We start from the raw sequence: 22168 nt of genomic DNA, 5'->3' as shown, positions 1-22168 counted from the left end.
TTTTTTCATATCACATTCATATTTATTTCCCAAATATCCGATTAGTATCCGTATCCGAACCGTATCTGAACCTCTAATATCCGAACCGTATCCGTTTCCGTTTAATGCGGATACGGTATTGTTTTTTTCTTACCGATGAATATCCGAACCGTATCCGTATCCGTTTTTAGAAAGTGGTTATGGTTATGGTAAGGGTCATATCCGAACCGTATCCGAACCGAAGACACCCTACTGCTTCATTATACTAGTGTTTCGTTATACATAGGACTTATAAAGAATATATATACCGTCACTCTTCTATAGAAAAAAAAAACACAGAAACAACTTAAGATAAGCATATCGTACAAGCATGTATAATAGTTTTAACTAAATTTATTTTGCTACTTGGACTTCAATGACGCCAGCCTCTTCTCCAAATCATCCACGTCATGAGCTGCAGGGGCCAGAGCAGGTGCGGCATTCTGCCAAAATAAAGATAATATTAATAACAAAATACCATAAGAAATTATAGAAAAGAAATAAAACATTATTACATAGAAGAAACTCATGCATGGTCTGTTGTTTTTGTTAAGAACCATGTTAGTTGATGTCATCTGTGAAAATAAAAACACAAAAGGTAAACTTGTCGGATCCAGAAGCAACCTATTCAAGTCTGTGAAAATAACCATTGATCCAAACTAAACATTATGAAACAAATGAACGAAAATTATTTAGCTCTGTAAAATAAATGAAAATAAAACTACAACTGCTTTTCTGTGACAATCCAAAACATTGCTCCCTGCTCAAACTAGCTTATGCTTGATCGCATCATGTTAAATGTGCCATCGTCCAAAAACATCCTAATTTCTATATTATCATGGGCAAAACTGCTTAGCTAAATGCTTAGTCTTATGTTGAATTTGAATCACCAAGATGTAAAAAAAACTAAACGAAGAACCTTTGGATACTCATTAACGAAGAGCCATCCACAGTTTAAGCTTTATGAGATGTCAATGTCCTCGATATCAGCTTGAGAAGAAGAGGAAGAAGAATAAAGGGGGTGGGTGGGTGGGGTTATAACAAAGCAAAGGAAAGTGTACCTTGGGGCATTTTCGACTCTCTTATTCATTGCAATCCGACCCTTAGGAGCTGAAGATAACTGTAAGAAATTAACAAAAGAATGAATCAGCATCAAAACTAGTGAGATTAATAAAATATATATACTGCTTTTGCTAAAAACAAATGTGTACCTGGGAGGCAATGTCAACTCCAATTTCATCAAGCACCTGAAAAAGGATCATCATATTAAAATATGAGATCAAGACATTTATTTTGTTAATTCAACTTCTATTTCCAAATAGGCTATATTTTTTTCGCAGCCTTATGTAAAGGAGTAGCTTACCTGGTTGGTTAGCTCCTCAGTTTCTTCTTCTTGTTCATCTTTATCCAACGTTTCATCAATTGCCTCAGACATCATCTCAAGCTGCAAATTGAACAATAAACAAAAAGGTAATCCAGAAACCTTTGTGCAAACATTTAACTGCACATACTGATTTCCACACTTTGTAAATTAAAGATTCTTAGGTTATCTTGTAATTAAATGCATCGATTAGAAAAAGAAAAAAATCAGTTTTTTTTCTGTCCTTTCAGTTCTTATGCATCAATTCAGAAATGCAGATACTAGCTTTTTCACATGGATATATGAAGCTTTGGCCTCCACAAACTTCTGTAGTTGTTACAACAGATAGCGATGACAAGTGAAGAAAAAATGTACAGATTAGTTTTGCCATAACGTATATGTTTTTTCCTTTTTCTTTTTTTCCTTTTTTTCTTTTTTTCCTCTCCTTTTTTTTAAGAAAGCATCACATATATGGTTGTTATATGAAATTTCCTGTTTCGTCCAAAATATGTAATGATTGTCACAATGGCATGAGATTAAAATTATTATTTAATAATCTGAAGCTTTATTTATGAAGTTTGTAACAGAACTTTTCATGTTTAGCAGAACATCGAGATAAGATAGAATAAAACTGTTTAACCGAACATCGAGACAAAGATATTGTTTTTCATAACATTTGAACAAGCATATAAGAGAGCTAACCTCATTCTAGATCATATAATGCCAGGAAAGTGATGAACATGAAAAACAAGCACTTGCCAAGTAATAAATGCAGACATGCTTCAAAACATTTTTAAAAAGTAAAATAGATATTGCATGCACACCTGTTTTTGAAAAACAAAAAGAGAGAAAAACGTTACATAGTATTTACTGTTGAGAGAATTTTACCGTCATGTCCATTTGGGCTGATTGCTTCTGGAATTCTCTCATCACTTTAACCTGTTTTGCTGGTTCCATTTGCTGAAGCTTGCAAAATACAACACAGTTAACAGAAGAACTTTCATATAGATCTTTCTAAAGAATTTATACTGGTGATATAAAAAAAGTCATATAGAATTAGAGCTAAATAGCTAGTTTTAGTTCTCACTGTACTTTATCATGCTAAATGACATAGAGCTTTCAAATCACTATACCTTGTTCATTGCTCCCATTGCTTTACTTGCCCCTTTCATTCCAACAGAGATTGAAGTACTTGCATACATAGCCTGCATATAAGAAACATTAATCTTACACTCCAATTGGAAAATAACCTTAAAGATTGCAAATATAAACTGTTAAAACTTCAAGCTTCTAAACCTGTGTATGAGTTGCTACTCCTCTTATCTGTGCACGAGTTCCCTGCAGATTTGTGATTTGCTGCCTCAGACGTATAAGTTGGCGAGCCAAGATCCTAGTGGCAGCCTGAAAGAAAAGATATAGACACATAACTATGCAACATGAATTCCTTTTTTGATACAAAATGTAGCATTGCAGTTGGTTTTTTTTTTTTAAGCGTATCAAGATTGTGCTCTCAAGCAGTAGTATGGTATTTCAACACAATGGCATAAGCACAAAGCATTTTTCTTGAAACCGCATTCCATGGTTTTCAAATAGATTACTTGCTTGGTGCTTTCTTAGCTTTCATATACGTTATTTGCATGGTTTGAGTGAATTGAGGGTTGCAATTTCTGAAGATCTTGGTATTATAAGTTCTTTTTCTGATTTGTTTCCAATACATTACTAAGAACACGCTGGAAGAAGGGGGAGAAAAAAAAAAGCAGGACCCACATCAAACTTGTTCATATTAATTATTTTTATATTTGTGCTTAGGATCATGCCAATTGTTTATGCTAATTAGTTTTCGTGCATGTGTCACATGTATCATACTATTATATGAAAGTAGAAGAACAAGATAAGATGTTTCCTCACAAGAATTAGTCAAATGCAAGTCTTAACAAATTACAATATACTAGCTGAACAGATAATAGAGATGTGAATCACATAACAAGCATAAATCATCAAACTGCTAGTAATATTTGTATAAGATTAAATACGGTACTAATCAAAATCACGTATTAGAAGAACTCACCTCATTTCCCGTTTTCGCAGTCTTTTTAATCTCTGCGACCAGCTTCTTCTCCTGCCACATTTTCTCTACCGAATAGATTACAAGCCAGAAACTTTACCCTTTTATGAATTAAAGATTACATAAAGTTTAGACTAGCAAACCTCCAACTGCAGGCATGCGATCTCTCTCTCAACATCTGGATATACAGAAAATAACCAATACCAAATTAATCTCCTCACACTTCTTAAGGTACGAAAATTCTCAATCTCAGCCATAGGCAAATAAAAAAAGGGGAAAAACTATTCAAATTGCGTCTAAATTAAAGACATAATAACATCTCACTTCTAGTGGCCACGGACATTTCCCTCTTGCTCGATCTAAGCGCCTCTGAGACACACAAAACAAAAACGATCAGCTTTAGTCCATAAAATCCCAAAATTTAGGGTTTTGTTACAATGCCCCATTTATTTTTCTCAAATTTCGAGCGAAACTCTTAAAGATCAAACATTTGGCAACTAGTTTCCGAGAATCAAAAGAAAGGGTCAGTCTTTTAGAGATTAGAATAAAGCTCTCACCTTTGGCTGAGGTTTTCTTCCTGAAGATGTTCATCGCCTTCTTTCTAACTTTAGCAAACGAGAGCTCCATCTCGCTTTCTCTCTCTCCTTCAATCAATTTCGAGATCTGAGGAGAGAGACGATGAAAGCTAGGGTTTTTGAGAACCTAAAAGCGAGACAGGAAAATAAAAAAGGAAGCTTTTTTAGGCTTTTTTTGGGAGCTGCTCGATTCTACATCCAACGGGAGTGAACCTAGTAGCCGTTGAAACGTCTTGGATGCCGAAAATGTCCTCAGGATTTTCATTAACGACGAACGTGTCCTCTGTTTTGAGATGCGCGCTCGTTTTGTTTGTGGGTCCCGCTGGATTTTGGTCAATAGCTGGGTCCCTATAACCGCTGGCTCCCGAATCGATCGTGCTTTTTTCTCACCCTCAACGCGAACGTGACCCGGTGATCTCGGGCTCGGATCCTATTTACGGAGTAACCCACAGCCGACCCTTTTTATTCATCTCTTTTTACTACAACCATTGTTCACCCTTTGCAAAGCACGACTCTCTATTTCTAAAGTACAGTGTTTTAAACAAGTCGTTCTAGAAGTTCTAATACATTTGATTTACTTATTGTATGTTTAAAATTAAATATTAAATCTACTCCTCTATATTTAAAAAAATATCCAAATTTTAATACATTTGATTTAGAAATCATAGCTACTCTTCTATACTTAAAGAATAATCCAATTTTTAATACATCTGATTTGCTTTAATGTTTGTGATACAGTAAATATTGTAGCATGAATAGTAACTTCAAGTATGGAGGACCATATTTGATTTGCTATTCACGCTACAGTAAGTTAACTGTAGTATAAGCAGTAACTTCAAGTGTAGAGTGCCAAATTTGGCTTACTATTTATACTACAGTAAATACTGTAGCATTTATAGCAGGATAAACATCAATTCTTTGGATTCTCCTTTGACTATAGAGGAGTAGATTTAGACTACTTAGAATCACAAAGGAGAATCCAAAGAATTTACTCCTCTATAGCAGGATAAACATCAACTCTTTGGATTCTCCTTGGTATTCTTAATTTTTCACGGGGCCCTAATCAAGTTTTCATACAAGGGGCCTCTATATACAATATTCCATACACAAAAATTTTTATAAGATAGCAAAATATTTTTTATTAAAATGAGACAATAAGCACATAATCGTATTAATATTAAAATCAAAAAACTTCTTGATGCTTTATAAATAACACAATTCATACTACATTAAATGGGATCGCCTTGTATTTTGAGCTGCAAAATTATCAATTAAAATGTTCCAATCAAGCTTCTCCAATAAATTTTTTTGATAGATATCATAGCCAATCCATTCAATCTCTCTTGTGACATTGTTGACCATAGATAAGATTTGATGAGCTTCAACTTTGAAAAGCTTCTCTCGGCCGATGCAACTGTAACTGGTATTGTCAATAATACTCTATAAGCAATCCAAGCATTTGGAAAACAACAATTTAGCGTTTCTATACAATTCAATACTTCAATTGCTTTTTTTGTTTCTCTTGGTAATGCTTCTCTTAAGATTTGGAGTTCTAAAAATAATTCTGTCCCATTAATATCAAAATTTTTGTCATGCTTTAGGAGATCTTCAAGGTTAAGACATGAACACTTCAAACTATCATTATCTGCAGACTTCAACCTCTCCAAATTAACATGAACACTTCAAACTATCATTATCTGCAGACTTCAACCTCTCCAAATTAAACAAGAAACCAAAAGACTCATCATACTGTTGAAACTGTTCAAATCTACTCTTGAGAGAAGAAAGAGCTTGATCAACGATATATATGAAGTAATTGACTCTAAAGGATTCTTCAGCTGTCATTGCCATCTCTTTACTAGCATTTTCATCAAAATGTTTCTTTCTACGAATGATGCGACGTTCACGAAAAATGGGTTCAACTTTTATTCTAACTGCAATTTCTTTAGCCTCAACCATAGCTGCTTCAAATCCAAACCGAAAAAAGATGAAGCTTGCAAACAAGAGTTTATCATATCACAAAGTTCAAGGTTAAGACTATGACAACCACAAGGTGTGTAGAATGCTCTAGGATTTATCTCTAATGAATCTCTTTGTACACCTTTATGTTTTCCTTTCATATTTAGAACCTATTATCATACCCTTGTCCTCTTACATCACTGTAGGCGTCAAAAATGCTCAAAGGTATCCAAACACAGTTCAAAGGAAGTCATCCAAAATGGCAAAAAAAGAACCACAGTATAGACTGTCTCGCAGCGCGAGACGTCTTTACTGTCTCGCCTGGCGAGACAGACTTTTACTGTCTCGCCACGCGAGACAGTTTCACTGTCTCGCCCCCGCAGACAGTATTTACTGTCTCGCCGTGCGAGACAGTATTTACGTGTCTCGCACGCCGAGACAGTTATCAGTGGTTCAAGAAACTGTTTTGCAACCACCGACACGTGGCCACCAACTGTATCAGAACGTGGGGAACTCGCGTGCGGCGAGAATCACGTTGCTAACTGCCAAAATAACGGAGTTTGAAACGTGGAAGCAGTTAAAAACAAAATTGCCTGACGGTTACTGTTCCGAGATAGCATTTACTGTCTCGGGGCCAGAGACAGCAAACACTGTTCTCGCCGCGTCGAGACACGCAAATACTGTCCGACAGCGGACAGCAAATGCTGTCTCGCGAGACTGTTTCCGCCAAGTGTTCCCATGGCTATAAATACCCCTGAATGGCATTTTGAAGAGGGGCTTCCAGCAGAGATCCGAGCTGATCAGAGAGCATCCCATAGGCTGAATTCCAGAGCAGAGAGGCAGAGTCTTTGAGCTTCTGGCAAACTCCTTGATATTCAGGCTTGACTTGATTTCAAGAAGGAACGACTATCTTACCTGATAAGATATCATTTCAAGTTCTCACTTCGATAAACGAAGTCAGAATCATAAACCCTCACGATTCGGATCAGAATCTGTGATTTGGTGGCTCACGGGCTAACGCACCCCCGGCACACAGGCAAAAGATCCCACGCAAGCAGTGATCCAAATAACGATCTTGCGTTTGTTTCCCAAGAGTTGTAATTTTCATTTGTTGTGTGTAAAAGAAGTCTATTAATAAAAGGCTATTTCTTTTGAATTTATTGTAATCGACTGAATGATATAATGAATTCCATGACAAAACCAACTTTTGACCGCAAACAAGTTGGCGACCACAGTGGGAGCCAACGGTTTCGCTAGCGCGAGACCGCGTGTCGCAGCCAATCATCAAGATCCTGGTTGAATCAACGGTCGGAGTACGAGTCGACCAAGCGAAGTTTGAGGAGTAATTTGTCATCCTCATCTGTAAAGTCTTCCGCGCCTCGCAAGTGCAGAGAGATTTCATCTTCGTTGAAGTTTAAATGCTACGGATGAAGACTCTCAGTCCGATTTTTGCTGAGGATTTTACTCGCAACAGCTCTGCTCAAGATGATTCCCTCCCAATTAAGAGTCGTTCGAGTGAAGTTCACACACTGACGAAAGGGCTCGGCAGAGGCGACGCCAACGTCGCCGCTCGTCAATTAGCTAAGGCATTTGAAACAAACCGACGGAAGTTCGTTATTATGCGGACTTAGGAGTCGGAGGAAACAACAAGTGGTTTGTTCAACGCAACGACAAACTACTCATGTTCTGCACAATTCACGACCGAGGAATGGATTATTGTCAAAAGGATCGTTCGACCCTCAAAAGAACGTATACCAAAACGTCGTGCAAATGCTGCTCATGTCCGAACTCTACTACAACAAAGACGAGACAAGGAGGAAGGAAACAGTGACCAAAGAACCACCGAAACTCTACAAGTTTGGATTCCAAAGTCTGGACTTATGCAAATCAGCATTCAGAGGCCGCTTAAGACTCGTACCCGCAAGGGGGTGGTTTAGAACGTGGACTCCCGCAAAAACCTTGGATCGCTTCAAAACAAAATAAATTGTCCTGAGAATGCCAACAAGGTTTTACACCCCCAGAAGAAGACGCATTCACCAAATGATATCGTCATACCTGGGAGTCATGCCAACAGACGATACGAATTTTTGGTAATCATACGATGAATCGTATTATCAAGTTGGGGTTGGTAATAATTTCGAAAGAGAGTTATTCGAGAAATAATACTCTCGGTGTTCCTGTTGCACGACTCGTTAAGCAGCAATTATCAGGATGGATTGTTTCAAACGGAAAGCCATCCCCAGAAGAGTCTCTGTATCGTCGAAGCCTAAGCCGAGACATTTCGCGCGAAGAGAAATCAGCTGCCCAAGATGATGAATTCCTTAGAAGTCACCATCAACGTGGCTGTAAAAGAAAGTCTAAACGGCATTCAAGTGACTCAAATCCCGACTTTTCTCCGAAAGGAAAAGTCAATCCAAGAATTGCTCAAAGAATGGCTCGACTCCAATTAGGAGCCATCAGACGCCAGAGACTACAAGAAATGCAAGAAGGAATGTCCTCGGAGGATGAATTCTCGGACACTTATTCGCAATCGCTTCTGATGATACATGTCTAGCACGGACAGACCAGAGAAGTAACTCACAAATCACTGGCTGCATCAGTAATCGCCAATAGCTTTTAGAAGCTCTAAGCCAACACAACGTAAGAATTAGAAGCTGAATGTTGAAGAGCAGAAATGGAGTTAGTATTCAACAAATGAGAAGAATTTGCTAGCCTCAACGGCTCAACCCCTGAGTCCAGTCAAGAGGTGAATCAGCCGCCACATTCAGAATGTACAAATGACAGATGATCCAGAAGGGATGAAGTCACTTATGGCTGTACACCTCTAATCAGCAATACGTTTGGGGGGTGTCGATGACCTTTTGGCCAGTCGGTGGTTGGTTACTTCTTTCTCCTCAACGTCCTTCGAAGAAGACATAGACGATAAAGGGTAAAATGAACAGGCTTGACAACAAAATCAACGCTTTGATGACGCTGCAAGAAAGTTAGAAGACGGGCTATTCCATTGTCTATCTCAAGAGAATGGATTGCATACCATAAACCCGGCCACCAAAATTCAATCGGTATAACTCACACCGTTTTGAGGGGAAGAGCTTCGCCATCATTCCCAGACTTGATTTATTTCAACGTCTCATTTGGCATGATCTCTGAAACGATGCTTTTAATGGTCCGGTCAATTCGTTGGCACCCTTCGTGGAGCCCACCTCGAATTAGGTACCGACGGACTCACAGCCATGGAGCAGCACTTCAATTGCTGGCAAGAGAATGAAAGTTTTGTTCCTCCAGAACTTCTTTTGATAGATGATACCGAAGTGTCAGTCGGACCCGTTTTAGCATGAGAAGCAAAAAGGGAGAGCCTAGTCGACGGATTTTTCAAGCGCGCTTCAGTCGTCGGCCCAAAGGCAATGAATTGCAGAGAATCCATTACAGAGGAGTTTATCCTGCAAAGCATCACCACAATTAACCTCTCATCGATGTCCTGGAAGCTCTGTGGGGGTCGTGCCATTCCAAAACTTTGGAAGGAGTTAAAATTCTCGGGCGCGTGGTGAACAAGCTGCAGCACTTTCTTAAGAAAGAAAGCTGAGACTGAGGCAACCAACATTGACTATCTGCAATCGTTGAGATATGCGATCTCTCGCAGTCCGAGGTTTCATAAAGAATATTCTTTCTGAGATGATTGAAGCTCCAGCATATTGGGAATACCTCCCGCAATGATAAAAATCGAAGCTACCACTATTAAAGATCAGGATGGAGCTAAGAGATATTACAGGATCCCAAAACTATGCTGCGTTACACAGAGGGTTTCTTCAATCACACGATATTTGCTTTGGATCACAAAACTCAGGATCCAAGCCCCTAATTGACTCCCGGGCGGCACAATCACGAAAGAAGTCGCAGTAAAGACGACCAAACAACTCCGTGATGCACGAGTAAACTGTTTCCCACACTCCAAAGAGTATATAGTATAAATTCTGACTTCTCGATTATCCAATGGTAGTTACCAACTCGTTAAACCCGTGTTTCGTCCAAAAGGAAGCTCGGGGGGTGGATGATTTATATACACGGAAGTTTCTGCGAGAATCTTATATTCTTAAGGAGTAACCCGAACATGCGACTGAGAGATAACGCACTCCCGTCGTTACCCAGTTTTGCCAAAGAAAGTCTGGGCTACGTGGATAATTCACTGTACGGCGAAAGTTTCCGGAAGAATGTTAATGTAATTATTCTTAGGGTAAACCCACGATCATTGAACAAAGTGATAAACACTAAACTCTACTATGACTTCCGAATACTCTTTTGCTGAGATGAGATTCGATCACTCTTTAGATCACATCTTCCCTCACAAAATTCCCCTTTTGGTCAAACCTCTTAAACAGTTTCAGGACAAGCTAAATCCCTCTCGTTCGAGCCTGCTCATGAACGAGACGCGCTCACAAACTTGAAACGATCAACCTTCCTACGGTTAGATCGTGTCCAAAAAATTTCCCATTTTGCGTCAACTTTTAAACAATTAGGAACCAAGCTAAATCCCCTCTCGCATTCGTTTCCGTTGAGATAAGAAGAGAACTGCGGGTCATCAATTGACCTCGATCAAACCTTCTCACGGTGAGGATCGTCTCACAATTCCTATATTTTGGTCAAACTCGGTTAAACAGTTAGGACAAAGCTAAATCCCCCTCTCGATTTCGTTTCATGAACGAGAGAGTCCACAAATGAACGATCAACCCTTTGAAAACAGTTAGATCGCTCACTCAATTCCATCTGTCAAACCTTTAAACAGTTAAGACCAAAGCTAAAATCCCCTCTCGATTCGTTCCACGCAACGACGAGCGTCCACAAATTGACGATCAACACCTTTAAACAGTTTAGGATCGTCTCAAATTCCCCATCTTGGTCAAACTTTTAAAACAGTTAGCGACCAAAGCTAAATCCACTCTCGATTCGTTTCATTGACACGAGAGGTCCACAAATTGAACGATCAAACTTCTTAAACAGTTCAGGATCGTCGTCAAAAAATTCCCATTTGGTCAACTTTAAACCAGTTTTAGAGACAAAGCTAAAATCCCCTCCGATTCGTTCCATGAACGAGAGGTCCATCAAAATTTGCAACGATCAAACCTTTAAACATGCTAGGATCTGTCTCAAAATTCCCATTTGGTCAACTTTAAACAGTTAGACAAGTAAAATTCCGCCTCTCGATTCGTTCCCATGAAAAAGAGGTCACCTTCGATTCTGCCGCAATCAACCTATAAATTAGGGATTGCTTGCAATTTCAATATCATCAAACCTTATTCAGATCTCTGAATAGAATACCCATTCAAAATTCCTTTTGTACCAGGACGATAGAATATTAAATTCTTCCTCTCCGATTTCGGATTTTATCTCTACAACAAACAAGAGACCAGGAAGATAGATATAAAATTCTCCTCTCCGACTTCGGGTTTAATCTCTGACCCAACAAACAAGAGTGAACCGGAGGGAGAGTTTAGAAATATAAAATTCTTTTCCTCTCTTCTGACAGTTCATCTCTACCAACACAAAAATGAGACAAGGAGACTAGCAATATAAAATTTTCCTCTCCATCAATCGGTCATCTTCTATACAACAAAAAAGAGACCAATATTACTTCCAATAGGTACACGAGTCAACTGTTTCATTAATCTCCAACTTAGAAGTTTCTGTTTAGAATACACTCAGAATATCTCTTAAGCAATATACTGAATACTCCCAATAGGTACACGGAAACTGTTTCCCTAATCTCGAACAGCGAAGGTTTCTTGCGTGAGAATAATCACTCAGAATATTCTTAAGAATATAACTTGAATTACCCAATACGGTAACGAGTTAACTGTTTCCCTAATCCTCACAGGAAGTTTCTGGAGAATATCACTCAGAATATACTTAAGAATACTGAATACTCAATAGTACACGACGTGAAACTGTGTTCCCTAATCTCACAGTAAGTTTTCTGGAGAAATCACTCAGAATATTTCTAAGAATAACCTGAATACTCCAATTAGGTACACGGAGTATCTAAACTGTTTCCCTAATCGCTCAACAGGAAGTTTTCTGAGCGAGAATCCATCAGACTCAGAATATTCATTTAAGAGATTAACTTGAATACTCCAATAGGTACACGAGTCCTAACAATGCTTTCCCGATTCTCAACAGGAAGTTTCATGGAGAATATCACTCAGAATATTCTTAAGAATAACCTGAATACCCAATAGGTACACGAGTCTAACTGTTTCCCTAATCTCAACCAGGAAGTCTTCTGTGGGAGAATATCACTCAGAATATTCTTTAAGAATAACCTGAATGAGCTCCAAATAGCACAAGAGGTCTAACTGTCTCCCTCCCTCAACAGGAAGTTTGGGAGGAAATATACTTAAACTATTCTTAAGAAGTAACCGGCACCCCAAATTGAGTATACGAGTTAAAGCTATTGTGCTTTCTATATGGAGACTGATTTCACAAACACAAATTCAGCTTCATTCAAGATCTCCAACAAAGATTAATGCCGCATTTAACGCGATGTCGGATAAATCATTAGCTATTCTACACAAGCACTGATGATTGAGAGACAAAGAGATCAAAAGTTGAAGCCAGTTTACGGGTTCCTCTACCCGATTACTACAACCCAAGCTGAAAGGATCGTAAAGTAGACCTTACTTATCCAAAGTATCCCAGAACCCCTCTATAAAAAGATGAGTCTGAATACTTTGGAGGGGTATCTGTAGGCGTCAAAAAATGCTCAAAGGTATCCAAACACAGTTCAAACAGGAAGTCATACCAAAATGCTCAAAAAAAAGAACACAGTATTAGATTGTCTCGCCTGGCGAGACAGACTTTTCTTGTCTCGCCCACGCGAGACAGTTTTTCACTGTCTCGCCGCCGCGAGAAGTTTCACTGCTCTCGCCCCCGCGAGACAGTATTTTACTGTCCCCCCGAGACCAGTATTACTGTCTCGCACGCAGACGCGTGATCAGTGCGCTTCAAGAACACTGGTTTGTACAACCACCGACACAAGTGGCTACAAACCTGCCTTCAAGGAACGTGGGTGGAACGGTCCGTGGGGGGAATCACGTTGATCAACTGCCAAATAACGGATTGAAACGTCGGAGAACGCGCAGTTTAAACAAAAATGCCTGACGGTTTACTGTTTCCGAGACAGCATATTACTGTCTCGCGGCCCGAGACAGCACACTGTCTCGCCCGTCGAGCAGAATACCTGTCTCGCAGCCCGAGACAGCAAATGCGCTGTCTCAGCCCTGGCTGTTTTCTGCCAAGTGTTTCCCATGGGCTAGAAATACCCCCTGAGCCACATTTTGAAGAGGCGGGCTTCCAGCAGAGATCGAGACTGATCAGGAGAGTCATAGGGTGATTCCCAGAGCAGAGAGGCAGAGTTCCTTGAGCTGTCTGGCAACTTCCTTGATATTCAGCGTCTTTGACATTGATTTAAGAAGAACGACTATCTTACATCTCAGATAATCGTTTCAAGTTCTCACTTCGATAAACGACGTCCAAAGTCATAAACCCCTCACGATTTCGATTCAGAATCTGTGATTGTGGTCCACGGCTAACGCACACCAGCCACAGAAAGATTCCCACGCAAGCAGTGATCGCTCAATAACGATAATGTGTTTGTTTCCAAGAGTTGTATTTCATTTTGTTGTGTAAAAGGAAGGGCTTATAAAAAGGCTATGTCTTTTCGAATTTATCTGTATCGACTGAAGCACATAATGAATTCCACTGACAAACCACTTGTTGACGCAGAAACAGAATCCAATCATCAAGTTAAAGCTCTTGGCAAAATATTTACAAGTGTCTTCAAAAGTCCTCGTCCTGATGTAGTCATCCACCGTTTTTAAAATCCTTAAAAAGAACTCCTCATCTTTTCATTGGCCGCTTGTTGAAATATTCCACGCATCCTTATATAATGACATTTGCCTCTTCATGGCTTTGCATCCGCAGTACAATCAAGAGATAACAGAAAAGTACTTGCTTCTTTTTAATCTTTTGGTAATGGATTAAACTTTTTCGATCTCATCCTACTATTCGAAGATATAAATTCATTTTGAATTTTGTGACTAAGATAATGATAATGAATTTCTTTCTCCTAAACTCGACGAACATGCTCTTTTATTATTGGATCAAATTCGGCAATCATTTCTATTATACTTAAAATTTTCCATTATTTTCTTCATAAAGCTTCTCATTATCTCCACGAAATGCCAAACTATTTTTAGCAAGTGTTTTCACAACATCAACTACTCTCAATAGTACTTTTCTCCAATGTTCTCGTTCTTTGTTGATTTGTTCTTCAACACTTTTATCGATTGTCGCATTTTGTCGTAATCTGATCTCGAATTCAATCCAACTCTTCATGTTAACAATGTGTTCACTACTTGTTTCATGACTTTTAAGTCTGGAACTGAGATTTCTCCAGTCTCTAACTCCATCATTTGCCAATTGAATTTTGTTTGCATCATATTTGAACAACTTACAACAAAAATAAAAAATCTTGTCCAAAGAATTTGAATAGATTAGTCATTTTCTATCATGATGTTCACCATTGGATAAGTTACGAATGTAATGTGTTGAGGAGAAATGTCTGCCTTCTGAATCTTTTGGAAAATCAAGATTATCATTTCTTTTGGGACCTCTTTCAACTAGTAAGTCTCTCAATCTTTGATCAATATTTTTCCAATTTTCTGGGTCATTTATGTTTGAAGGCCTTCTTTCAAGGTTTTCTTCTTGTACCAAATCTTCATGTTCATTTACATTTTCTTCATGTTCATTTACATTGCTATTCTCATTCAAATTTCTATTCTCATTAGAATCTTCATGTTCTTCACCTTCTTCAATGGAATTTCTATTCTCATTCAAATTTTCATTAACCAAATCCTCGCTTTCTTGATTTTCAGGTTGCTCATTTTCAACATTCACTGAATCTTAAACTAAATTAGATCTACTACCAGTAATTTTCAACATTCACCGAATCTTGAACTAAATTAGAATATGTATTTCTACTACAAGTAATAAATTTTTCAAGTGCTCCCGCTTGAGATCGATTGAATTCTTCAATTTTTTGTTTCTTTATCCGCTTATCATGTCCAGACATATATTTTCGAGGAGGCATGATATCCAAATTTAATTCTGAAACTGCTACAATCTAATAAATATCGAGAAAAATAAATTAATCAAGAATTCCTACCAAAAAGCATGTTAGGGACTAAAATATATCAAACATTTAAATTGAAATTTGAAATTAAACAATAAAATCTAGTGAGAACTAATTCCAATTTCAATTTCAATTTAGGCCTTAATCAATTTCAATTTCAATTTCACAAAGCCCTAATTCCTAAACCCTAATTCCACAAAGCCCTAATTCCTAAACCCTAGTGAGAACTGAGAACTTACAGAAAAATCAAAATTTCTACATCAATTCACGATCTTGTCAAAAGGAGCATAGAAGTGAAGAAGACAAGAAGTGAAACCCTAACCTTGGCTTGGTCAATGGCGGCGGGCCGGCGGCCGGCGGGCGAGAGCCGAGAGGGAGGAGAACAAGCTGACAAGGATGGGACACGTGAGGAAGATCAGAAGATTGGAAGAAGAGAGAGGTCAGAGAGAGATGGTTTTCAGTTTTCTTTTTTTTATATGTGAGAGCGGCCCTGGATACAGAGGAAGGGTTGAAGATAGGGGTGGTTTTGTTGTGTATTTATGCTATTAGAACCCTCTAACAATTTTGCACAAAAATCCTCTTACTTTTTCATATATATATATATATTAATGGGGACCCTTGTTTTTTGGGGGCCCTAGGTGAAGGCCTCTCCCGCCTATGCCCAGGGCCGATGATAATAAAAATTAAGTATGAGGTGACAACTAATTCTAACAAGACATGCCCATGTCATTAGACCCACCCTAATTATCACGTCGAAAGGTACATGTTTCACCACTTTATCTCTTAATATCTCATTTTACTAGATGAACCATCACCTCACAATCATATATCTCATATACAATTGGTTTAAAAAAAAATGCAAGAACCGGAGTTACTCAAAAGCTGCAGGCTCTTTCAAGTACAAATTAGAGGTATACACCCTCCAAAAAAAACCCACAAGATTACAGCAAACCCTGCAAACTTGAATTATTCTTTATAATTAGTTTAACACCTTCACTTTACAATAACATAATATTGCCATAAAATATTGCACAACCTATCCGCCGCCTTCAAGAATAATTAGCCCCCAGTGAAGCAGATTGACAGATTATCATTACTATAACTATGACCAACAATACACCATTTATGATGAGCTACATTTTGCTTGCTGGTGCATCAAATTATCACAGCATCGATCACAAAAATGAACATTACTTAGAATATTTACAGAGGAATACGTTATAGTTAAACCGTCAATGTAGATGTAGATGCAAGAAACAGAAGCAGAACTCAAGAACTCATAAATGATCTGGCTTGTCAGAGAAAATCAAAATTTATCCCAGTCAGAATCTCCTCCCTTAGAATTCCCAAAACCGAAACCATCAGATCGACCTGAATCAGATTTCTCCGACTTTCTTGATCTCCCGAACCCTAAATCCCCAAAACTTCCAGAGCCTCCAGAACTCCTAGAATTTGAGTTACCAAACCCACCACTACGCCCGAAACCAGATCCACCACCAAATGAACCAAAACGATCTGACCCAGATTCATTATAGCCGCCCATTCGGCCAGATGAAGGGCCACCTCGCCGCCACGGCTAAAACTACCCATGCGGTCACCACTGCCCATCCGACCACCACCACCAAATGAATTGTATCTTCCCCCGCCCATGCTAGCAAAATCTTCACTTCCACCTTCTACAGTGATCCTTGGAAGCTGAAAATGCACGTAAAGGAAAATAATAAGTAAAACAAGCATGGAAGATAGCATATAAAATAAATAAATAAATGTAGAGTTCAATTGAGATGCTTATAAAGTTATCCAAAGATAATCCAGATGTATACGTGTTTGCTCCGAAAATAAATGGAGAGAATATGATATTAGGGATCCACTTCTTAATATCCACTCCACCTTTGGTTGATGCATATTATCGACATACATGACTACCATATATATTAATATATATAGTAGTAATATAATTAATATAAATGTGTTTCTAATTCAGAGGGCTCAATATGTTATAAATCGAAAAGTCTCCCTTTTGATGAGTTCACACTAGAAATTCTTGCTAGCTTTCAAATTCCTTTATTATTACATCAAGATATTTGGGCGCGTTAAGGTATCATCTGAATTTTGCTATTCTGTTAGAGTCAGATAAAGTAACTGTTTCCATGTATCTGTTGGGTTAAAACAAATCCGGCATGAATCAGAGTCACAGTATCCACTTCATTTATACCCCTGAATGCGTATGTATGAATATAGCTACATGAATAAACAAGGTAAGATAAAGATTGCAAAAAAAACCTTCCAAAGTTCAAACACAACTAGTTTAAGGTTTCTTAGACTTTAGTTGACCCAAGCTCAAGTTCAAGCTTGAGCATAACCTTTGTGTAATGCGTTCCAACTTTCCTCAGGCTTGTGTGCTACTCGTGCGGAAGTGGCAACACGCATAAATGAAGTTGGAACTCTAGAGTTGGGATTTAACTAACAACATATAAAATAGCCTGGAAGTTATTGTGTAGGTAAACTCATTACTACTTACACAAGAATTATAGACTTCAAACATGCTGCTAAATATATGAAGAAAAAAAAAATGAAATGAAAATTGCAAATATCTTCTGATTTCCTTGGATCTTCGAAGAACTATAGGCACAAAAGATTAGTAGTTTAAAATGGTAACACATATAATTCAATTAAGCCTAAAAATAAACAAACGAAGGGAGGAGAAACTTAAGCAACGAAGTAGGAGAAACTTGAGCAACAAAGTAACATGCCGAGACACGCTATTCATTAACATGCTACCAATATTTATAAATGAAGAGTTTTATAATACTAAAAATTGTCGGAATCAGTTGAGCTGCCACAATTGAGCTACTGCTAGAGTATTATTCCAACTTAAAATTTGAAAAAAGATGAGACCATATTTGCAAATCTTCTCAGATATGAACATGAAATATGCTAGAAAATACAGGCAATGCAGCAGATTTAACTGTAGAAAAACAAATCTTGTGTGTATATGCAATGCAAATAAAAACAACATTTAAAATAGCAAGTGTTCTTTATAGATCGAAGATTAAGATAATATTACCTCTGCAAACTTGCATCCCACATCATACTCAATACCCCTAACAGCTCGTCTCTGCTCATTAGTATAGATAAGAATTGCACTGCCTTTCTTCCCAGCTCGCCCTGTTCGACCAGATCTATGAACGAAAATCTCGGATGTGTTTGGCAATTCATAATGTATTATCTGGGAAAGAGATCAGTATCCACATGATTGACATCAGTGCCCACATGATCGTCACTAAAATGAGCATATAAAACAAAACTTTCAAACCCTCACCAGATCGACATTTGGTATATCCAACCCACGAGCAGCAACATCAGTAGCAATCAAAATATTGAAGCGTCCATCACGAAAGCCTGCAAGTGTTCTTTCCCTCTGACTCTGTGAAATGTCCCCATGCAGAGGCTCACATCCAAAACTGCGGGACATACCATAAGCCAGCCTATCTGCGTCACGCTTTGTTTGAGTGAAAATAATGCATTTTCCTCCTTTAGCATGTTCCTGGTTTATATAGGAAGGAGAAAAAAGAAGATATTAACTCCAAGCGATATTTGCAGAAAAGACACACAAAAAGAGCATTACTAAATTCAACCTTGATTAAAGGCCCAAGAATGGATGGCTTCCCATAACCATCTGCAGCAATAGAATACAAAGTAATACCTTCTGCTAATTTCTGATCATTCTCGCCAACCTAAGAAAAGAAAAACACAAATTAGTCTAACTACTGACTAAAAGATAACATTGCAAAATACCATTATTTTAAAAGAAAGTTAATAGACCAATCGTATATTAGAAATCGAAAAAAAACAAAAAGCAGAATATGAAATTAGAAAAAATAGCTCACAGTAAAAAAAAGCAGAATATGAAATTTGGACAAAAAATAAAAAGCAAGTCTGACACATCTTTCTACAAAGACCAATGCTGGAGAGAGTTTTTAATGTCTGCACTATATCCTATGAAAAACTTATGAACTAGAATAATGTGTTCCAAATAAACAGACTGAGAAGAAAACATAAGAATGAACTGTTGTATATCCAAACAGGTTTTGAGAGGAAATGAGAAGGTATATAGAAAGAATGATGATGTCTGCACGGAAGGGAAGATAAATATGAAAGAAAATAGGAAAAAATAATCAACTCATCCTCAAAGTACTGGTGAACTCTCAACTTCCCCTCTAAAGTATCAATGTCTATTTCCCCCCTTAAACTATGTGTATGTACTCAATGTGGTAATTTTGTTAGTACACAATCAAATATTTTACAGATCAATGACGTATAGAGTTTTTTGCATTTTTTCACGAGTTTTTATCAATTTCTCTCCTTTCCCCCAACCTAAAAAAATTTCCCAACTACTTTCCTCCTAAACTTTTTACCCTTTTCCCCTTCCCTGGGATTGAAAAATATATTTTTTGGATTGCAGAAAATTAAACAATGCCTTTTTCCCTTCCCTGGAATTGAATTTTTTTTTTTTTGAATTGCAGAAAATTAAACAATGCAAAAAATATTGTTACGTCATCGCTCTGCTAAATATTTGACCCTAGGCTAGGAAAAATGACCATATTGGGCACATGCACATGTTTAAGGGGGAAAATAGGCAAACTGATACTAAAGGGAGGAAGTTGAGATTTCACCAGATACTTTAAGGGGATTTGGTCATCTTTTCCAAGAAAATATTAGGAAAAATGAAATAAAATCTTGAGATAACATAGGAGCATACGAACAAGATGAAGAATGAATCTTAACTGTAGAATCCTATTGAATGAAGCGCACAAGGTTACCCAAAAAGGAAAATATTGGACCTTCTTCGTGAAAAATTAGAATAAAGAACGGAACAAAATAAAAACTATATTAAAACTTGAACGTGAAAAATTGACAATACAAACAACTCGAAAAATTCTGCACAAAAAGTGGCATATATCCATATAAAAACAGTCCAAAATGATAGAATATAAGAGATTGATGTACTGCAGTAAGCACATTAAATTTGCAAAAGGATCCTAGCAACATATACTAACAATCATAGACATATTTTGTTGTGTGTAATCATAGTGGGAAAGTTGGAATACTTTGCAAACTATTAGAAGTTTGTAAACAATAACAAATTGCAATACAACTCACCATAGCCAACCAATAGAAGCATCAGACATAAGAACAATAATGACAGAAAATAGCACTCACAAGATCTATAGTAACTGGATCTTTTAGGTATTTCTGGGTAAGTTTTTTTATCCAACTTGGCATCGTGGCCGAGAACATCATACTCTGACGTTTTGGGGGTAGGTTATCTAAAATGTTCTCTACGTCTTCCTCAAAACCCACAGCAAGCATTTGATCAGCTTCATCAAGGACAACAAACTGAACTTCCCTCAAATTTAAGGCACCTCTCTTTATCAAATCAATAATACGCCCAGGGGTCCCAACTACCACATCAACCCCATAATCAAGAGTTCTCATTTGTGAACGGATGGGCACGCCACCATAGACACAGAGAGTATCCAATTCGGCAGATCGCCCAGATTCTGCAAATTCTTTCTCAACTTGCTTAGCTAGTTCTCTAGTTGGTGCCAAGACTAAGGCCAAAGGGAACCTTCCACGACTGCAAATTTGAATAAATAATAAGAGAAACAAATCGTTGATTCTACCATCAAACTTCAAAAATCAAATGAATGCATCAGAGACCACAATAATAAACTTGCCCATGTTTCTTTTGGTGTTGTAGGATTTTATCAATAATGGGGATTCCAAAAGCAAGAGTTTTCCCTGTCCCTGTTTTTGCTCGACCAATCATATCACGTCCCTGCATTGCTGGCTCGAGAACAGCTTTCTAGACAATAAGCAAAAGCCAAACATCAATTACATATTCAGAGGTGACAAATGTCAGTAAAATAGTTAAGGAGTGAGAAATGCTACTGAAGGAAGGTAAAGACGAGGGGGATTATATGCAATGTACCCCAAATAATAAGCTATATCCATAGTACTCCTAACCCAGAACCACAAATCCTTCAAAAAATCAATTTACCACACTCTTATCAATATTAAGCAAGGCAAAATCAATTCCTCCAGTTTTATATAACCTTCAACTTATCATTTCATTCTAAAACATCAAACAAAATCAATATCATTTTGGAAAAGACGGTGTTAAATTGTTGCATTGCAGCTGTTAATAACACAACCAAATAGTTCATTCCTTGTCCAAACAAGCAGTTCATTCGATATTGATTAACAAAATAAATGAATCAAAATCCCACAAAAAAAACCCTTCAACAATTCAATAGTCCACTGGAAATAAGCATAACCTGAATAGGGAATAGCTTAGTTATTCCCCGGTTCGCGAGATCCCTGACTATTTTGTCATTAATCCCCAATTTAGCGATCTCAAGACCCTCGTCTCCTCCTTTCTTCGAGCTCGAACCCTTCTCCTTCTCATCAAAGAAGCCATCTTCCATCGCAAACCCGGCTCGGACAACATCAGAGGCCCTAAACTCCAAGCTTTTGGTAGCGAAATGGATCTCTCTGCTTCGAATCTCAAAGACAGTGGATCCATTCAATTGGGCAATACCAGACCTCGAGGTTGAGGATGACGTGAAAGATTCGGAGGGGGTCAGCCGCAGGAGAGCAGCTAGGGTTTGCCTCGACGCCGAGGTGGCGATCGAGGCCGATCTCTTGAACAAGACGTTCATAGTATTTGTAATGAAACCCTACCTTTTGGGGGAGGAGATAAACCCTAGAAAAGGGAGTAAGTACGGGCAAGTTCAGGTCAAAGGGTTTAGGGGGAAGAAGATATTTTAAGGCTTGGGGACCGTTCAAGAAATGGATTGAGTAGGAATTTTTTGCCGAAAATCCACATAAACCTTTAATATTTTGCCTCGAATTATTGAAATTGATGGTCGATCCCTTGTCCTTTGAGGTATTAATATGAAAAAATTTAAAGGAATGCGGTTACCTAATAACAATTTCAAAGT

General features: G+C 37.9%; 2 protein-coding genes across 2 annotated transcripts; both read right to left on the bottom strand.

Moving 5' to 3' along the window:
- Nucleotides 210-4217, bottom strand: LOC109849975 (vacuolar protein sorting-associated protein 2 homolog 2-like). The gene is made up of 11 exons (XM_020419872.1): nucleotides 4001-4217; nucleotides 3768-3812; nucleotides 3587-3621; nucleotides 3447-3497; nucleotides 2675-2779; nucleotides 2512-2583; nucleotides 2267-2338; nucleotides 1382-1462; nucleotides 1230-1265; nucleotides 1097-1138; nucleotides 210-461 (listed from the first exon to the last, which is right to left on the bottom strand). Exons 1-11 carry the CDS (start codon nucleotides 4068-4070, stop codon nucleotides 381-383), a joined length of 690 nt encoding a protein of 229 aa, XP_020275461.1. The 5' UTR covers nucleotides 4071-4217; the 3' UTR covers nucleotides 210-380.
- LOC109848381 (DEAD-box ATP-dependent RNA helicase 53-like) lies at nucleotides 16116-22018 on the bottom strand. Its single transcript, XM_020417847.1, has 7 exons — nucleotides 21503-22018; nucleotides 20903-21030; nucleotides 20385-20802; nucleotides 18800-18898; nucleotides 18484-18708; nucleotides 18229-18390; nucleotides 16116-16856 (listed from the first exon to the last, which is right to left on the bottom strand). The coding sequence occupies exons 1-7, from the start codon at nucleotides 21884-21886 to the stop codon at nucleotides 16572-16574; spliced, it is 1701 nt and encodes a 566-aa protein (XP_020273436.1). The 5' UTR covers nucleotides 21887-22018; the 3' UTR covers nucleotides 16116-16571.

Source organism: Asparagus officinalis, chromosome 7, assembly GCF_001876935.1.
Source record: "Asparagus officinalis chromosome 7, Aspof.V1, whole genome shotgun sequence".
Lineage (NCBI taxonomy): Eukaryota > Viridiplantae > Streptophyta > Magnoliopsida > Asparagales > Asparagaceae > Asparagus > Asparagus officinalis.
The sequence above is the reverse complement of the archived record's forward strand: the minus strand, read 5'-3'. Positions and strand labels throughout refer to the sequence as shown.

What these genes read in the sequence shown, in the direction of transcription:
- LOC109848381 (XM_020417847.1), bottom strand. Translation starts at nt 21,886, where the DNA reads ATGAACGTCTTGTTCAAGAGATCGGCCTCGATCGCCACCTCGGCGTCG. An exon ending in ATCCAGTTACTATAGATCTT is followed by an intron (nt 18,899 to 20,384) that starts GTGAGTGCTATT and finishes TTCTTTTCTTAG; the next exon opens with GTTGGCGAGAATGATCAGAA. An exon ending in ATATACCAAATGTCGATCTG is followed by an intron (nt 18,391 to 18,483) that starts GTGAGGGTTTGA and finishes TCTCTTTCCCAG; the next exon opens with ATAATACATTATGAATTGCC.
- LOC109849975 (XM_020419872.1), bottom strand. Translation starts at nt 4,070, where the DNA reads ATGGAGCTCTCGTTTGCTAAAGTTAGAAAGAAGGCGATGAACATCTTC. An exon ending in GAAGAAAACCTCAGCCAAAG is followed by an intron (nt 3,813 to 4,000) that starts GTGAGAGCTTTA and finishes TGTGTGTCTCAG; the next exon opens with AGGCGCTTAGATCGAGCAAG. An exon ending in GGATTGCAATGAATAAGAGA is followed by an intron (nt 462 to 1,096) that starts GTCGAAAATGCC and finishes TTATTTTGGCAG; the next exon opens with AATGCCGCACCTGCTCTGGC.